We start from the raw sequence: 17201 nt of genomic DNA on the forward strand, positions 1-17201 counted from the left end.
TGCCGAAACTAACGTATCACACTCAAATCAAAGCATTGCAAACAACACTCACCCTACACCGATATGTATTTCACTTTACCAGTTTGTTGTTTATTTGTCATCTTCTCACACCACCATAAAAATAATGACCAAAACATGCTACTGTACCAATTTAGACAGCAAATAGAGATGTCAACAGCCATCACTTAACCTGGTTCATGTGTTTTCTGGCAGTTGTAAATTTTGCTGTGAAATTCAGTTTCTCTCCCACCAAGGATATGCATACACTGAAGGAAATCGCTGTGCTTTATGAGCCAGTTGGAGCCGTACTCCAGCCATGAAGTCCTCCACGGTGCAATATAAAAATCTGCACAATAAATATCTGGGTGCTTAGAAACATCCGCCCGAATGTATCTCTGACAAAGTGGTGTTCACTCGTAAACTAAACAAATGAAGACTGTAGCATCCCAGAATGAGTAACATGAGTAATTCCTAACTGGCAAGCATTTACAGTGTTTTTGATCCCACTCCTCATGAAATATAGACTAATGTTGACTATTCTGAACAGGCAGGCGCGTCGCTTTTAGCTGCATTTGCAGAGCCAGAGGAACTGCATTTTGGAAATCGATGCTCAAGAGTCGTGATCATGTGTGGACACAAACCCAACACACAGGTCAGTGGCTTTTGTGACTAAAAGCCACAGGGCGCTCTGTGGTGTGATTACTGTGAGGATAATCTTTAACACACATGCTGTCTCTAAGGGGAGCTGTGGAAAGTTGGCTCAGAGTGGCCAGCCTTCCTGAAGAAACTGTAAGGTAGGCTGCTATTTTTATAAAGGCTTTACATTGTATTTTGAGAAAAGTGTTTGCAGGGTAATTTTTTTCTCTCGGTGTGCAGCTGAATATAATGGGTGGTGATGCCTTTTCTTACAAAAGAGCAAGATTATTTTTTATCATATTTATTATTCTGTGCTCCTCTTGTGACACCTGTCTTATTTCAGTTTCAATTATACATCATCAAGCGGTCTGCTGCTGGAGGACTGGGTGTAATTATTCTAACTATATATCCAACAAATCCTTCCATCTTCTCTGGAAGACTATGTCATAATTGCTTCTTTCAGGGTGATGATAAGTGTGCTATTCACTCTGCACCAGGACTTTCTTGTTGTTACAGTTCAGTTAAATCCATGATGTAGAAATTGAAGACGGATGGAGGATGAAAATTGATTTAATCTGGTTCCTGTTTTCTTTCCTCCACTTTGTTTTCAGTATATATCTGAGAGCTTAATACCTCTTTCATGCCATGCCGAAACCTGTGCTCTATAAAGTACTGTTTTTCACATCTGTTTCTTTCTTAGCACAAAAAAGGAGAATGGCCCCTTTCTTTCATATGCAACTTTTTCCAGTTCAGAAACATGTTGTGACATTTTGCACTGTTTGATTTTTATTTAGTATTTTGAGGCATTCATCATTTGCTTGGACTCTAAAATTCTCATGTGTAAAATATATTGTTCTCAGGAGACAGCTTACAAACTAGCACAGAAACATCCTCTTTCCTGTCAAGGCGTATCTGTTTGCCTAATCTACACAAACATAAAGAGTATTGTCCCCTTTCGGAGTTTAACCTAACAGGAAACATCTTTAAGTTGGTGCAGTTGTTTTATTTATTACTAGCCTGATAACTAAACCAAATTTTGTCAGTCATGACAATCCCCCATCCAAAAAAACAGAAATTAAAACATCACAAGTGCTTAAGGGCTTCTACTGAGAGTTGATTTTGTAATTTAACACCAAATTACATTGAGTGGTTTTGATCATTTGTGTTAATCTTATGGTACCATATGTATTATCATCGGGTTTGACATATCAGTGTGAGCTTGAACCCACACCCAATGTTTAATTTTTCTCCCACATCTTACAGATTGTAACGTGTTTGCGTGTTTGTGCATGGGAAGTTTGAGAATGTGCAGGTCGCCGGTAGTTGTTGGATTCATGCACGCATCTGTTCAGTTTGATGTATTTGTGTACTCTTGCAGCTGTACAGAAATTGGAAACAATTTCCTTTGCAAAAGGACAAATATATCTATATCTAATCTAAATTATTTCTCTGTTTTCTTACAGATTACAGATGAACTGTTTTATAATGCTATTTTTTGTAAAATGTTAACTCTTCCTCTACTTACATACAATGTTAAACTTGAAAGTTTCCACTCACCTGCTTTACATTGATTCCTAAAAGCAGAAAAGCCCCTGAAGGCCAGTTCTTTAAAGTGACCCTCTGCAGCTGGTATTTGTCAAGATACACCAGAGCTGCCGAGTTTCCTTGAAGGAAGAAATGCTGAAAGGTCAGTTGGGGTTAATAGACTTATGCAGTTATCACTGATTGAAAAAGAGCCACTGAGAGAGCAACTTTTCCATGAAAGTCCATGAAAGTTTTTTTTTTTGGCAACAGACAGCAAATGTGTTATGGTATTACTGACAACAGATTTCTCAGCCTTTCTTTGTGATATTATGAAGAGATGTTATATTGTATTTAGCTTCATAAATATCAATTTAAATGAGTTTACATGCAGTAGACATCTCTAACACTGTGTGCTATAGTAGCAGACTTATTATAGAAATAGTATGCACTAATTAAGTACTTTTGCAAAATGCAGTTTTTATTCTTTCCAGGCTCTGGAAAGCAAAGATTTACAGACATCTGAGAAGAATTTAAAGCCCAACAAACCACTAACACCATGAAATTATTTCAAACGAATGAATGCTTATTTTCAGGCAAATATATCATATCAACAGAAAATTCCCTTTATTCATTTTTTGGCAGAAATGATGACCAGCACTGATTTGGTTTAATAAACAGATAAATAAAGTTTGTTAAAAGCTGCCAACTAAATTTAAAAATTCTATACTTCAAGCTTCAAACATTAATGCTGCTACACTCCTTGTCTTTCTGTGCCTCAGAGGACCACGAATAAGTGATTAGAGGCAATACGCCAAAAGGCATTTAAATTTTAGGGGGTGGCAACTGATAGACATCAACCTTGAAGTCTGCTCCAAAAAAGGCTTTTTCAGGGCTGATCATATGAGTCGCCCTGCTCCCCTGAGAGAAAGGTAGAAGTCTCTCATCACAGAGCAGTTTAGTGTGGTGAGATGGTTGAATGCTAGGACTTCATTAAGCCCCTCTATTGTTAACATCTGGGTTCAGAAGAATGGCTCTTTCTCTGGTAAATGTTGCCCTGGCTTAACAAGGGATTTTATTACACCATGCAGTTGACATTGGCAGCAGTGTCACGTCTGGCATTGGAAACCCCTCAACTGTTCTGGTCACAGGAGATCAATCAAAGCAGCCTGCTTCCCTGAAGCTTTCAATTCTTACTTGAGTAGAGAGTTGAGTGTGTATCTAATCCTGTCGATGAATCAATGTATACATAACATCAGCCGTAAAGCTTTTTAGTGAAAACTGGTTGAAATGGTTCCACGGTTCCGTACTTAACCTGTTTATACATAATTTGGAGATTATTTACAGTTGCACAAACTCCTCTTTGCATATTTTTTCTGTATTCCCTTTTTTGAGTGCACGTTTTATTTTTTTCTTCACAGCTCTTCCACAAGAATTCCCAGTCAAAAGTGCAGCACTAATCTCCCATATCGCTCCATTTACCACTTTGCTTCACACCATTTCCTCTCTCTCTCTCTCTCTCAGTCTCCATTCCCCCATCCCTCTCTGTTTTGATCTCCTCCTGGTAGGGATGCGGCTGCCATGGCAACTGCTGAATCATCCTCCACCATCTGCAGCCATCCACTTATGCCATCTCCTCATGCAGCGAGGCCCTCCATCGTCCAGGCCTGCATTAGCATATTGATCTGACGCTTCCATTTGCAGTATTACTTGCAGCAGTCTGTGCACGTCAGTCTCAGAGGATACGGAGGAGCAGCGGGCTGAACAGCAGCCATTCGGATGGGTAACGTACCCACTACAGTGAAGCACTGCCTGAGCTATGAGCAACTCATCCAGGACTATCCATGGCTGAGACGCTGGCTGCTGGAGGAAAAGGTGGGCGTAGCATTTCTTGTTTCTAATCTGCTGCACATGCTCTGCCACATGACTCTCTCATGACAGAGAGGCTGCACAGAAGCCAGCCACTGATGACAGAGCTGATGCTGCATGCTGCTTATATAATGGTCCTCTTCAGCTGAAGCTCTGCTCTATTTTTACATTTTACTATATTTTGAAGGATGCTTGGGATACTCTAAGTAAGAATGGTAAATTGTTTTCATCTTTCTGAACTGACTGTATGTGACAATGAATGCAGACGAGATGCTTCTGTTTGCTCTGTGTCGTGTAACTTCATTAGACTGCCTCAGTAGGATTATTTTAAAATTATTTAACAAGAGAAATATTTGTTTATTGCATATGGACAAATAGGCTGCCCATAGTGGTTCTTTACATTTAAATACTACTCACTGATCACATATCAAACTTATATTAACTAATAGATTTGAATGACATTCAATCATTCATTTGCTTTTGCAGCACTATGTGTGACACAGCTCATTGTTTTGGTTTATGGCCTTCTTTTTCAATATTAAACCTCAAAAAATACTACCATTTAAAAAACTGTTTTAGTAAACGCCATACATTCAAAGTTTTAGTCCAAAGCACACGCAAATTAAAAGCAAAGTGTAGTTAATGTACCAGAAGTAAAAGTACTGTATTACTGATGCATTAACAGTTTCATTGTTGTATTTGATGCAGTTAGCTGAGTGACTGAAATGCAGTGATACAAGTATAAATTAGCCAAGCATAAAATGGAACTTCTCAAGTAAAGTACAACTATCTCAACATAGCATCATTACTGAAGTAACTTACAGTAGCTCGCTAGTTGACTACATGTAACATTACATGGTTACATTCCACCTCTGCTTACCTGTTCCTGTAAACAAGCTTAGCTAACTGCTCAACATAGAAAGTTAGTGAAGATGGTTTAATGTAAACTGTGAATAGTGGACCTACATTTCTCAGAGAGGCAGAAAAACGACTCCAAATGAACGCTAATGTTGCTTCATGTCTGCTAGATATGAAAGAAGGCACTGTTTGCTAACACTTTAACTGTTAGATTAGCATCTTCATAGCTTGACATGTCTGCTAGCTAGTTTTGCTTCTCTGCTCCCTAGTGGACACAAACAGCTTTGATAGATGAACAGTTTTTGGTCCACTAGGTGGTCTTCAAATGTCACTGTCACTAAGTTTAGGAAGTTAGCTATATAAATTCTTCAATCTTAAATGTCTTTTGACAACAAGGGCTTTTTTCTCCAGAATTATGAGGTCTGGAGCACAAAAATACCCTGATCCTCACAAAACCCCTTGTGGTTTGTGTGGAGTTACCCTCACCTTCTCCCTTAGTTGTTTCTTTATGACACATCTCCCGAGTTAGCATTTTAATCTCACGACAGGCTTATGTTTGGCTCTCAGGTTTCATCTGGCTTTGGGATAGACAGTTGTTCATGTTGGAAATAACGTGTCCTGGAGCATCCCGTGCCAAAAGGATGTCTGACTGCTTGCGTTCAGTGGTCTGTTGAATAGTATTCATCTCTTTATTCTCTTTTATGTTTCTCTTTGATATTTTCCCCAGACCATTACAGGACACGAGTATCCAAAGTTTGTTAAAATAGTTGAAGTTGGGCCGAGAGATGGACTTCAAAATGAAAAGGTAAACTCTCTTTTCAGTCTCATTTATGTTTATATGCACTCTTGTTTTATATTACTATACATGATCATTTCACGAAACTCCCATTTTTCCTGTATCTTTCAAACACAAACCAACCCGAACATATGGGTTGTGTGTCGTAATTGCCAGGAGCATATGTTTCACATTTTCTTTGAAATTGAATAGGAAAGATGACACGGCCCCTGGCTTAGTTTACTCTGCTTAGTCCGTCACTGCTTTATCATTTCCTTATTGCACGCCTGTAGTTTTACAGATTGCACTACGGACACGGAGATCATTTTATTTACCACAGCCTGTTATTATGAGAAATAAATTGCAAATTTTGAGGGATCTCAAAGTATTCAGCAAGTGTGAATATAGATAGTATAGATGTTAATGTGATCGGCCGCCAGCATAGTAAAAAACAAATCTGCTATGTGATATGTGCATGTCGTGCCGCCCAACTTGAATGGAATCAAACCCAGAAAGAGCTGTTTCAGTTTCATTGTTCCCCAGGAAATTGTTCCGACAGGGGTGAAAATCCAGCTGATAGACATGCTCTCAGGAACAGGCCTGTCTGTGATCGAGGCCACCAGCTTTGTCTCTTCAAAGTGGGTACCGCAGGTAATAACTCTTCTTTGTGGACAGGAAAAGAGTGCTGAGTGATTTATTAGGCTCTCTTTCTTGTCTGCATGAGCCTTGAGGAAAATCTGCTCCTCTTGTTGGACCCATACTTTAGGGAAGAATATTTTAAAATATTCTTCATATAGTCGACTTCTCATTCTCTCAGTCATAAATTGTGCCGCTATTTGCTTTGTGAAAAAGAGCAAACACGAACATGTCCGATGTTTTGTTTATACTGTGACATGAAAAAGTAATTTTGTCCTCCATGGAATCTCTGCTGCCTGCAAGCATGTGAAAACATTTGTGCAGGATGATGTTAAAGGTTTATTTTTCTACATCATTTGTTTTCCCCCCCTTCATGTAGATGGCAGACCACACTGACGTACTCAGAGGAATCCAGAGAGCACCTCATGTTCAGTACCCTGTTTTGACACCTAACATGCAAGGCTTCCAAGACGCTGTAAGTACTCATTTTCAATTCAGCACGATGATCCCCGCTATAAACCGTAACTATTTACCCATGCTTGTCGATTTGAGTTAATTGCTGGCACCGTAACCTTTTCTGCCACATAATTCCTACACTTACGTAAGTGTGACTCCAACACAGTGTTCAAAACCGTTTTACAAGTTCATTTTTCTCTCCTTGTTGAAGGTCGCAGCTGGTGCTACTGAGGTGGCGGTGTTTGGGTCAGCGTCTGAAACCTTCAGTAAAAAAAATATTAACTGCTCTATTGATGAAAGTATGCTGAGGTTTGAGGAAGTCATTAACACTGCCAAAGAGCGCCAGATTCCAGTGCGTGGGTTAGTATCGTATTAGTTGTCACTTTGAATGAGTGAAAACACCCATCTAACGTTTTACTCACTTTCTGATTTTACAGTGATTATCACATTTATTTTCTTTAACCCCAAATGAAAACTAAACTGTTGAAAATACTGGTGTCTATATGTAGGAGAAAATGCACAATTTAGTAATGATAGCTTTGTAGCAAACCTCCAGATGTTCACCAGGCTATATCTATGCATTAGCAAACCACAAGTCCAGATGGACATTGAAGCAAACCAAACAGAGAAATGACTGAATATACACAGTTGTGCCTTTTGTCATACATGGAAGAGCAAACCGCTGCACTTATAATGCATGTTTTCTTAGATGTATATGAGCCTCTGGGTCCAGAAAAGATAAACACGTGGGAGCAACAGTGGATTAGTGTAAACACTGTCACTTTCCAAGAGCCAAATACGGTTTGATGATTAACAAATGGCTGAGACTCAGCATCTGGATCACCACCAAAATCGGATCACACATCTGTTAACCAAATCTCATGTGAATCTTTTCCTTTGAGATATCTCGCTGTCAAACACAAAAACAGACAAAATACGAACAAAAACATGAGAATCTCCTTATCCTCACATAAACTGAGCTCGTCGATCAAACAGCAACAGGCAATGGTGAAACATTCTGATATTTCAGTGAGTGTCCCACATATCAGCTGCTTGACGTTCTCCACGTTACAGTGAATTGCTGCTACCTCCACAGCAGTTATTAAGTTTTTTAATAGTTGATCAAATGCCACCAAATAGTATATAAACACATCAAAATTCTCGCAAATGTCCTCTTTCAGATACGTGTCTTGTGCCCTTGGATGCCCCCACGAGGGACACATTGAACCGTCCAAAGTTGCACAGGTGAGATCAACTTTTTACATTCTTATTATATTGTAACATTTAATGAAACATTCAGTTGAGAAAATAATAATGAACTTACTGATGTAGCATATTAGAAAACATTTAAATGGCATTTTTTGTGGACATTTATACATTGGTTAAGATTAAGCGGCTGCTAGTGTCTGTTTTTTTTATTTGCGCCTCTTTCTATTAATCTGTCATGCTGCAATACATTTTTTCCTATTATTTTCATACACAGTGGATTTATGAGATGATGCTCATTTTGTTAAACCACATGAGAGCAGCTCTTATCTCAGCAGCTTGTGTAATTGTCTGGTTGCACATTGATGCAAAAGCTTTGGATGAACATGTTTAAGCTCAAACATTCACTCAGATAATTGAGTTCTTCATATTCCAACTGTAACTACAGATAAATGATTGAAGACTTTAAATCTAAAGGTATATTCCTTCCCAAGCATCAAATGATACTTGATGACACTGTATATAGGCATTAACAGTTCTTTTACTCTCATTTAACCATATTTCCTCTATCCTTTAGGTGGCAAAGAGGTTATATGAAATGGGCTGTTATGAGATTTCCTTGGGGGACACCATCGGTGTTGGTACTCCGGGTTCCATGTTTCAGATGCTGCAGAGTGTGATGAAGGAGGTGCCCACCAACGCTGTTGCAGTTCACTGTCATGACACTTATGGGCAAGCACTGCCCAACATCCTGACCGCACTTCAGGTAAGAACTCATAATGCATGGTATGAACAGCGATCTCAAAAATACTGTGACTACTGACCACAGTAGTTATGATATTGTGATGATGAAATAAACATGAAGAATGAAAGGAAATGACAAAACACAATGCAAACCCAAATCCACATTTATGACACTCTGTCCACATTTCAAAAAGAAACTGTGGTAAAGGTTTGCAAGTGCTGCTCTCTCTGGCAAGACTGTGCTCCCTTATTCTGAGTGAGAATCGCTGAAGGCACCTGGCATTTCTGGAAGTTCTTAAAATGAAGTGGAATGGCTCCAAGGCTGCTGCAAAATTTGGGTGGAGGGACCTGTGAATTCTGGGAAATGACGAGGAAGGAGCTTGAAAATTCTCAAAGCCTGGCAGACATCAAACAGACATCTTTGAAAATAGACTGAAGGAGAGACCTGACATTTCTGCAAATTTGGTGAAGCAATGTGGGAGAGAGGAGAAAGACTGAACACTTCTCAGGTCTCTGAAGAAAAGGAAGACATGAGCTCTGATAACTCCGGGCAGACAGGCATGAGTCACACCTCTCTTATGTGAAGAAGAAAACATCCTGACCCTTGTGTGAGGAATGGGAAAAGTGCCAGCACTTTCTCTCACAGAGGTCCACAGAGGGCTTACAAACACTGGCATGGTGAGAGGAGGAGGCCTTTTACTTCAGAGGTCTAGATTGTCCTCTGCACAAGCACAAGACAGTAATTCATCATCCTCTTGATCTGCACCTCCTCTCACGTTAAATTGTTCGACGGCTTTGCTTTCTGCTGTTGCGGCGGCTTGGCAAAGATTTTTTTTTTTGGGCACCTCCACATACACATCCTTCTCCTCATGATGAATATGGACACTCTTGTGGAGAGCCACAGGCCGATGGATAGATGCCCAGCCTTTGCATAAATCAATAATGTTACTCATGATGACATGAAGAGGAGCGGCCAGATGTGGAAGCAAAGTCGAGGTGGTGATTCTTGTTCCAGGATATCTTTCAACTTCCTTAAGTAACTGCCAACACTGTAGAGATCACACGTCTCCGCTGAGGTTTTAAATCATTATTCCTGCTGGGGATAATCATATGTTAAGCTGCTCCCGATCCATCTTTTTTTTTTGACAATTTTCACGGCATACTGTAAGTTACAGTACATTCAAAAACAGGAACTTTTCATAATTTTTACAAAGAGTAGAATTTATTTTCCACCGGAATCAGCCGAAAGGAAGTTGAATGCCCATCAAAATCATCATTTTGGCTGATGGCCATTTATTTTTAGTCATTTGAGGTCATTTGAAATCATACCAAATTCACATACCTTCGAGCTTACGTGAATATAATCACATGCACTAAGTGTTCATCCAATATAAATCTCAAAAACACTATTGACATTCTCTTCTTAAACAAATACTGGCATGTGGAGGATTGAGCTGAAGTGTTTGGATCGCTGTCCAAATGTTTATATAACTCACTGTAAACCTGAATCTGCCCCGAGTTTTAATGACAATGTGTCAGTTTACGACATTATGAATGTATGCTCTGTTTGGCGAGTATTGAGGACGCACAAAACAAATGTGTAGGTTACAATGGGACACAGAGAAAACCCGGATCCATCAGTCAGCAAGGAAGAGGGGCATTAAGAAACATGATCTTAGCCTCCCCACAAAGCGAGATGATTCACAAACTGCCACTGAGAAAAAAAAACCCAGAATCTTAATGAACATAAGATATTTCCAGTGGGCCCTTCCATCACAGTACACATGTATTCAAAAAAACAACTTGGACTTTTTACAGTAATACACTCTGTTTCTACACAGCTCACAAAAACACAACTAGGTTGTCGAGCCCTCTGGAAGAGCTCCCGTCAGGGTGTTTTTCACCACTTTGCCCACAGCGAGTGTAAAACTGACATAAATCCAGACATAAAACAGAGGTAATGCAGATATGGCTGTATCAGTTCTCTGGGGCACATTGTCACTGCAGAGGAGGAAGCTCATTGGGGGCTGGGCGGGTCAACAGATGTGAGGGGGTCAGCACAAAGGCTCACCTATTCAGTGTCTGTTGGACAAAGCAACTGAGAGCTAGGTGGATAGAAGGGCCCTGGGGGGCTCCTAACTCATCTGTCGCTTGGCTGTTGAACTCTCTGACAATGCTGTGCTTAAAGGCCAGTGGAAAATGATCCTTTCATTTGCTCGCTGCTGAACACGTGATGAGCGGTGCTGCAGCTGCAGACCCAACTCTAGAAACTTTGGTGGCACTTGTAAATATGTGGTGGGCAGGAGATAATTACGCTCTGTGACTTTTACTGTAGTTTACTGGATAATTAGTGTGGTAATGTAATTCATTCACAGAATCAGCCAAGAATAATTTAGTTTAGTTTTAAGACATTTAATTAAGACAATACTGGTAAATAAAGCACAATCATGTAGATTTTCATATATTACTCACCTTCATTTTTGGATATTTTATGTCACTTCTTATTGTAGTCCTGTCTACTACATACTGTCCTTTATACTATGAAATTGGATTGCATGTTTATGCAGCATTTATACTGTATATGAATATCAACGTATTCACTTTTTTAGGAGTTCTATTTTTTCTTCTTGTTTTTTGCTTTAGGAGATTTGATTTGCTGCACCTGAACACACTTCAAAGTCATCTCTGTCAGGGCACAAAACACAATGAAGCATTTTTTTTTTTTTTGGAGGATATCATGGTTTGAGTTACTCTAATATTGATGCCTCTCTCTTGATCATCCTGTTCATCTGCGCTGAAGAAGAGGTCAACAATGGGTGAAGTAGCAAAGTTAGCTCTGACTGTGGACCACGGAGTGAAAAGGCGCAGAGGGACGGTGAAATTCCTCTGCGGATCATATTTAGAATGATTCATCACAGCTGCCACATGGCCACAGAAAATAATAGCAGCCGGGAATATTTAGCCTACCATTTGCTCACCCATAAACAAGATGGAAATGAAAGATTTTATCACAGCTTTTCATTACTGTGTGCCAGAAGTCCACACCACCAACTGGGAGAGAAATGAATTCCCCCTGCGCTGTCAGCCCTGAGTCACCTCTTTTGTTCCTGATAAAGACATTCCTCAGTCTTTGTACCTTTTCTTTTTTTCCAGAAGGTCTTGGGGGGGGGGGCTTTGTTACAAACCTACTGCTGACAGGTCACACAATGACAACGTATGTACTTAGATTTCACAGGCTTGGCAAGGAAATTTATTTATTCTTACTCTCAATTTTGGTGTATTGTGTACTGCTTCAGCTGGGGAATATAGTATCACCTGTTTGTGCTCACACTTGACTTTTCCACGAGCAATAACTTTCAACCTCAGTATTTTCTCTGTCCATGAGGAAATGCACCAACCATGACGCTGTCTGCAGAGGCAACAGCTTTGTTTTACATTCAAAGATACTGTAAGCATGTTCACTCGTTTGTTGAAATCTCCAACACAACTTTATCTTGGCCTGATTTTATGTATTTCCTTGATATCTCACTGGCAGGTGTTGATCTGATGATGTTATAATTGATATTTACAGTACAACATTATACAATATAATGTCATATCACCACCATCAGTGTCCTCATCATCACCACTGAAATGCTGCTTTTCAGAAGAGAAACCACACAATCATGTGCTAAATAATTATACAAACGTACAGCTGAAATAGACAATTATTGAGTCCAGTTATAATGAATCACAAAATAATACTGATAAAATAATAGATTTTATTTATAGGGTCCTTTTTAAATAATAACGTTTTAGATATTTGATATGTTTTACATGGCAAAGTAGGCAAGTTAAAAAAAACAAACAAAAGAAACCTACAGCACAATAGAAGTGCAGCATATAATAATATTAGAGGACAAGACAGAAATCAAAGATTAAAAGCAGTTTTAAAAAGATGAGTACATTGATACATATTCATACTGTACATATCAGAGACAACACAAATGAATCAACATCAGTATGATGTCAATGTTTTAGAACTGGTCAGTTTCCATCTGCAGCTCCAGGACAGATTGATGTTTTGAAAGAAGCAAAACAGACATTCAAAAAGCTGACAAAACAGCATCAAAGCACATTTAAGAGGCCACATAATGAATGGGAGGGTACATAGTAAAAATCATTACAGAACAGACACAGACAAGCACTCACAGTATGACATTCAGAGCTTTGTAATAGCTGACGAGACCAAACATAATGAAGAACAACAAAAGTATCATCTTTCAAGCCAATACTAAGAGCACAGGAAGCACACGCACGCACGCACACACACACACACACACACACACACACACACACACACACACACACACACACACACACACCTTTCTGGTCTTTTTTATTGTAAAACATAAGAAAAGCTTGACAGATGTAATGTCAGTGTTAAATACTAAGATTGAATAACTACTGTATTTAACACAGAGGTTCCCTACTGACCGCACAGCTTCCGCCTGAACATTAAGACATAAAATGGACTGATTGTCGCGGTTATTGGTTGTTCTGCATTCATGAAAAAGGTTGATATGGAAGCTGACTGACTTCATTATGTAGTTCAGAATTTTTAAACATAAATCCTGAAGTAAAAATGTCATTTATCTATTCTTTGTGTGTTTGTTTTGTCTGTCTCCTCTCTGTCCTCCAATATCTGGGCTTTGCTCTCCAGTGGCAAGCTTATTTATGCATTCCTGGGAAAAGGTGATATATGTGTCTGCAGTGGGTCTGTGACAGTTTCTTTCAGCTTCCCAGTTTATGTAGCAGCGGGTAAAGCATCACTGCTTCATATCCTTCAGTGAATACAGCCTCTCTCTCTCCCTCTCTCTCTGACGCAGTTATAAAACCAAAATGGGAGCATGTCCATCTTCAGCCTCGTCCACTCAGGGTGTAGAATGTCAACAAGCGTATCCCAAATCATGCAAGTTTGAAAATGTACTATGTCTTTACGCAGGAATGTATTGTTTTTATATGGCCACAGCTCACTGAATATGGCTTTTTAACACTGGGTGAACATCTGGTTTCTGGGCAGTGTGAAGCTAACTGAGCATTGGCAAGCTCGATATGCTGACCACCAATTCCTGCACGATTAGTGTCCAGAGGAACAGGGCACACTGCTGAAGGCTCTGTTTTGTTCCTCTCGGAAACAGAATGCTGAGGACCTCTGGCCTTACACGGTTAGCAGCTGAAAGCGAGAGGATTGGCATGGTAGATTACAACTCTGTGTTTATACTACAAAAAATTCTGCCTAGTACAATATCCTGCTCTGGCTTTAACCAAGGTCTGGAAATCTCGTGCACTGCACACACCGGAGTAGATCTCCTCCTCCTTCTACCCCACCTCCTCCTCTTCCCTTGCCAACACAAACAGCAATTACGGCTGGCTCAGACAGCCGCTGAAAGAAGTAAGTTCTTGTCTGGAGGAAAAGCGACCAATTAGCAGCATTGTTCACCAAAAAAAAGGCAATAGCGATTCTTTTAATTTAGCTTGCTTGGTTCTGCTCCACGGGGTGAAAGTGCTTCGTGACCCGATGCCACTGAGAGGATCAGCGTGTTAATTTTGTCTCACTGTGGGATCCTCTGACATCTGGCTCTGCCACGGAAGCTGGAAAACATCTTTAATATTCTCATGACGATCCCTGGGACATGTGGAAAACATCCCGAGACCTTAGTCCGTAATGACTCTGAAAAACTGAAAGTCTGGCTTCGTCATTTTTTGGTGTGAAAACAAAGTTTGTACCTGTGGCAAGAAATGCAGTTTTTTCTCTTTATGTAAAATACATCTAAATAAATCAGCTCTTCTTGCAGCAGCCACATTAAAACAAAAACAGTCAGCGCTTATTTCCCAAGCAGCATTTTAAGCATTGAGATTTAGAAAAGCTAATTAAACATGTCATTTATTCTCATATGGAGGCCAGACACTTGGTATAGTAGCTCCCAAAAAATCTACCAATTATGTTGATTGTAAGCCAGTAAGTCAAACATGTAAGTTAAAAAAAGGAAACAAACTTCACGTTTTTCTCTTGCAGGTGTAAATATTCTTCCATCTTTAAGCACAAAGACCACTGGAGGACAGGAGAATTTTCAACCACAGTCATCACTGAAATAATTTATGACATTAACTGTCATTCGGAGCAACTGCACATTTGTGTAGTATGTTACAATTCCTGTATTGTTGGCACGGTGTAAGAGGACACCCTGCAGCCAAGCAAAAAATGTCTTCTCAATGTGGCAAGAAAGTGAATCCCCATGGTTTAAGGGCAGAGTAGTGCTGTAAAAACACGAGTAACCAGGAGAATCAGAAACATATGAAATGTTCTGTTCAGCATTTCTAATGTTCCTCTAATATGAACAAGGCCATAATTATGTGGTGCTAGTGGTTTAAACTGACAAAGAGGATGACTAAGCCATACTGCGGGACATCCTGTGCCCACTCATCTTTGAGACATAAGCCCACAGTTCTCCTAAACAGCTGTAAAACACGACCGCAGCCCTGGCAAGGCGCACTGCACCGGGCAGAACAATCCGACAGAACAAGGAGCTTTGTTCCTGGATTTTACCTGAGGTGAAGCCTGTGCAGACGTGCTGAATGTCTCTGTTGTGTGTCCTTGCAGATGGGGGTCTGCGTGGTGGATTCTGCAGTAGCTGGCCTGGGAGGTTGCCCGTACGCTCAGGGTTCATCCGGCAATGTTTCAACAGAGGATGTTCTCTACATGCTCCATGGCATGGGCATTGAAACTGTAAGCATTTCTTCACAGTGCAGTGACAGACTTGCTGTGTTTTATGTCTCTATAATCCCGACAGATGAACCAAACTCACACAGACTTTCGGAGCTCTTTTACACAAACACATCGCTCTGCAAATAGAAGTGTTTATTTTATAATATCAGTGGTTTTTACATAACTTGCTTAAGCCCACAGTGTTGCATGCCCCTCTCAGGAACAATTTATTTAACAATTCCTACCCCTGCTGGCGGAATGCTGTCACTACAGTTTTGTCCTCTGTCACCTGTTGCACACATCCATATAAAACTCACGAACAGCCTTCAGGTTGACACTTTTTGTTCTTGTCCGTACTGTATTTTATCTGCACTCCATTTTCTGTGTTGCAGGGTGTGAACCTTGCCAAAGTTATAGAGGCCGGTGACTTCATCTGCAGCGCTGTATGTCGTAAGACAAACTCCAAGGTTGCCCAGGCAAGAGGAGGGACCCCGTGATGTGTTTCTAGAAAGAAATATATTTAAATATCGGACTCCCTTTAAAAATACTTCCCCTGCTGTTGCTGCCTTCAGATTTGTTGCCTATGCTGCTGTAGCTGAAGTATGCTGGTGGATGTTTTAAACTTTGTCATCCCAATAATCTCAAGAGGCATCGGATGACCATCAGCTCTTTTAAACTCACTTTCTTTCCTTTCAATTAGCTTCCACATTTTGTAGTCTATTCAGATTGAAGGGACCATTATGAGCAACTGAATCATCAATTTATTCTTTGTGCGGTTTGATTGGCTTGTATTTCTTTGTTTGTTTGTTTTGTTTTTTGCTACATTGCTACATTGCTTACATACAAAAGAACAAGGACAGCTCATATTGGCTCATAAATAGCTAGAGACTGATAACTAACTACCAAAAGAAGAGTATTAAATGTTAAGATTGATGGCTTGATGATTTATGAAAACACTCTGGGCCTTTTTTGATTGATGAATAGTCTACTTCTATTTTAAATCCTTCTCGTATTTATTTGACTCTGACAAATAAACCCTGTAAAGGTCGCTCACTTTTATTACTTTGCCTAGCTCAGTGGCCTTATGATACAGAAAAGTAACATAATGAGAAATTAATCTGCTTTGGTTACTTGTTGGAAGCAATTTGTTAGCACCACGGAAACACTTTTCGTGATTATTATCTATACTACAGAGAAAACAAACTCCAAAAACTTTCTGCTTTTTAAAACAGAAATATTTCTTTATGCACTTTACCTCTCCAATGATATTTTCATCTTTTCCTATCCAGTCCAATCCTGTGTGATGAGCAGTTAAAAACAAGACTCACCTCAAACTACCACAAAAATAACTGTGTAAAAGCAGTCTCTGAAGAGTTCTTGCCCTCAGGTTCACCAGAGATGTTTGAAGAAGTGCTCCTTGATCGTTTTTTGCCATTAAAAAAGTTTTACCATGACATAAGCTACTGTGTGGGAGGATCACCTGTGTGGGTGTAAATTCAACTGAGGTTGCATTTTCTTGTATCTGTCCTGTCTGTTGAAATCCTTCTCTGCTTTCTGTAAAACATAATAAAATAAAAACTTTGAAATGGAATTGGACATTGAAGTTTAATGGGATTTAAAGCAAGATGGCAAAGAATAATTGCTATATGTGCTGTATTATGCTTGAGGAAAAAGTCTCTCAGGACCAAGGGTGCCTCTGGTTTTCTACCCAGTAGTTAATTGTTGCTGCAATCATATTATATCCCAAAGTAA

General features: G+C 39.7%; 1 protein-coding gene across 2 annotated transcripts; it reads left to right on the forward strand.

The window, feature by feature from the left end:
• Positions 1-3681: 3681 nt before the first annotated feature.
• hmgcll1 (3-hydroxymethyl-3-methylglutaryl-CoA lyase like 1) lies at positions 3682-16908 on the forward strand. 2 transcript variants are annotated; one of them, XM_070978155.1, is made up of 9 exons: positions 3682-4032; positions 5612-5689; positions 6203-6310; positions 6675-6770; positions 6963-7111; positions 7933-7996; positions 8535-8723; positions 15345-15470; positions 15842-16908. In XM_070978155.1, the coding sequence occupies exons 1-9, from the start codon at positions 3937-3939 to the stop codon at positions 15944-15946; spliced, it is 1011 nt and encodes a 336-aa protein (XP_070834256.1). In that variant the 5' UTR covers positions 3682-3936; the 3' UTR covers positions 15947-16908. The 2 variants fall into 2 exon arrangements, with proteins under 2 accessions (XP_070834256.1, XP_070834257.1); XM_070978156.1 differs by lacking the exon at positions 3682-4032 and adding an exon at positions 4081-4241.
• Positions 16909-17201: the final 293 nt, after the last annotated feature.

Source organism: Chaetodon trifascialis, chromosome 13 (genome assembly GCF_039877785.1).
Source record: "Chaetodon trifascialis isolate fChaTrf1 chromosome 13, fChaTrf1.hap1, whole genome shotgun sequence".
Classification (NCBI taxonomy): Eukaryota; Metazoa; Chordata; class Actinopteri; order Chaetodontiformes; family Chaetodontidae; genus Chaetodon; species Chaetodon trifascialis.

What these genes read in the sequence shown, in the direction of transcription:
- hmgcll1 (XM_070978155.1), top strand. Translation starts at nt 3,937, where the DNA reads ATGGGTAACGTACCCACTACAGTGAAGCACTGCCTGAGCTATGAGCAA. An exon ending in CGCCAGATTCCAGTGCGTGG is followed by an intron (nt 7,112 to 7,932) that starts GTTAGTATCGTA and finishes GTCCTCTTTCAG; the next exon opens with ATACGTGTCTTGTGCCCTTG. An exon ending in AACCGTCCAAAGTTGCACAG is followed by an intron (nt 7,997 to 8,534) that starts GTGAGATCAACT and finishes TCTATCCTTTAG; the next exon opens with GTGGCAAAGAGGTTATATGA.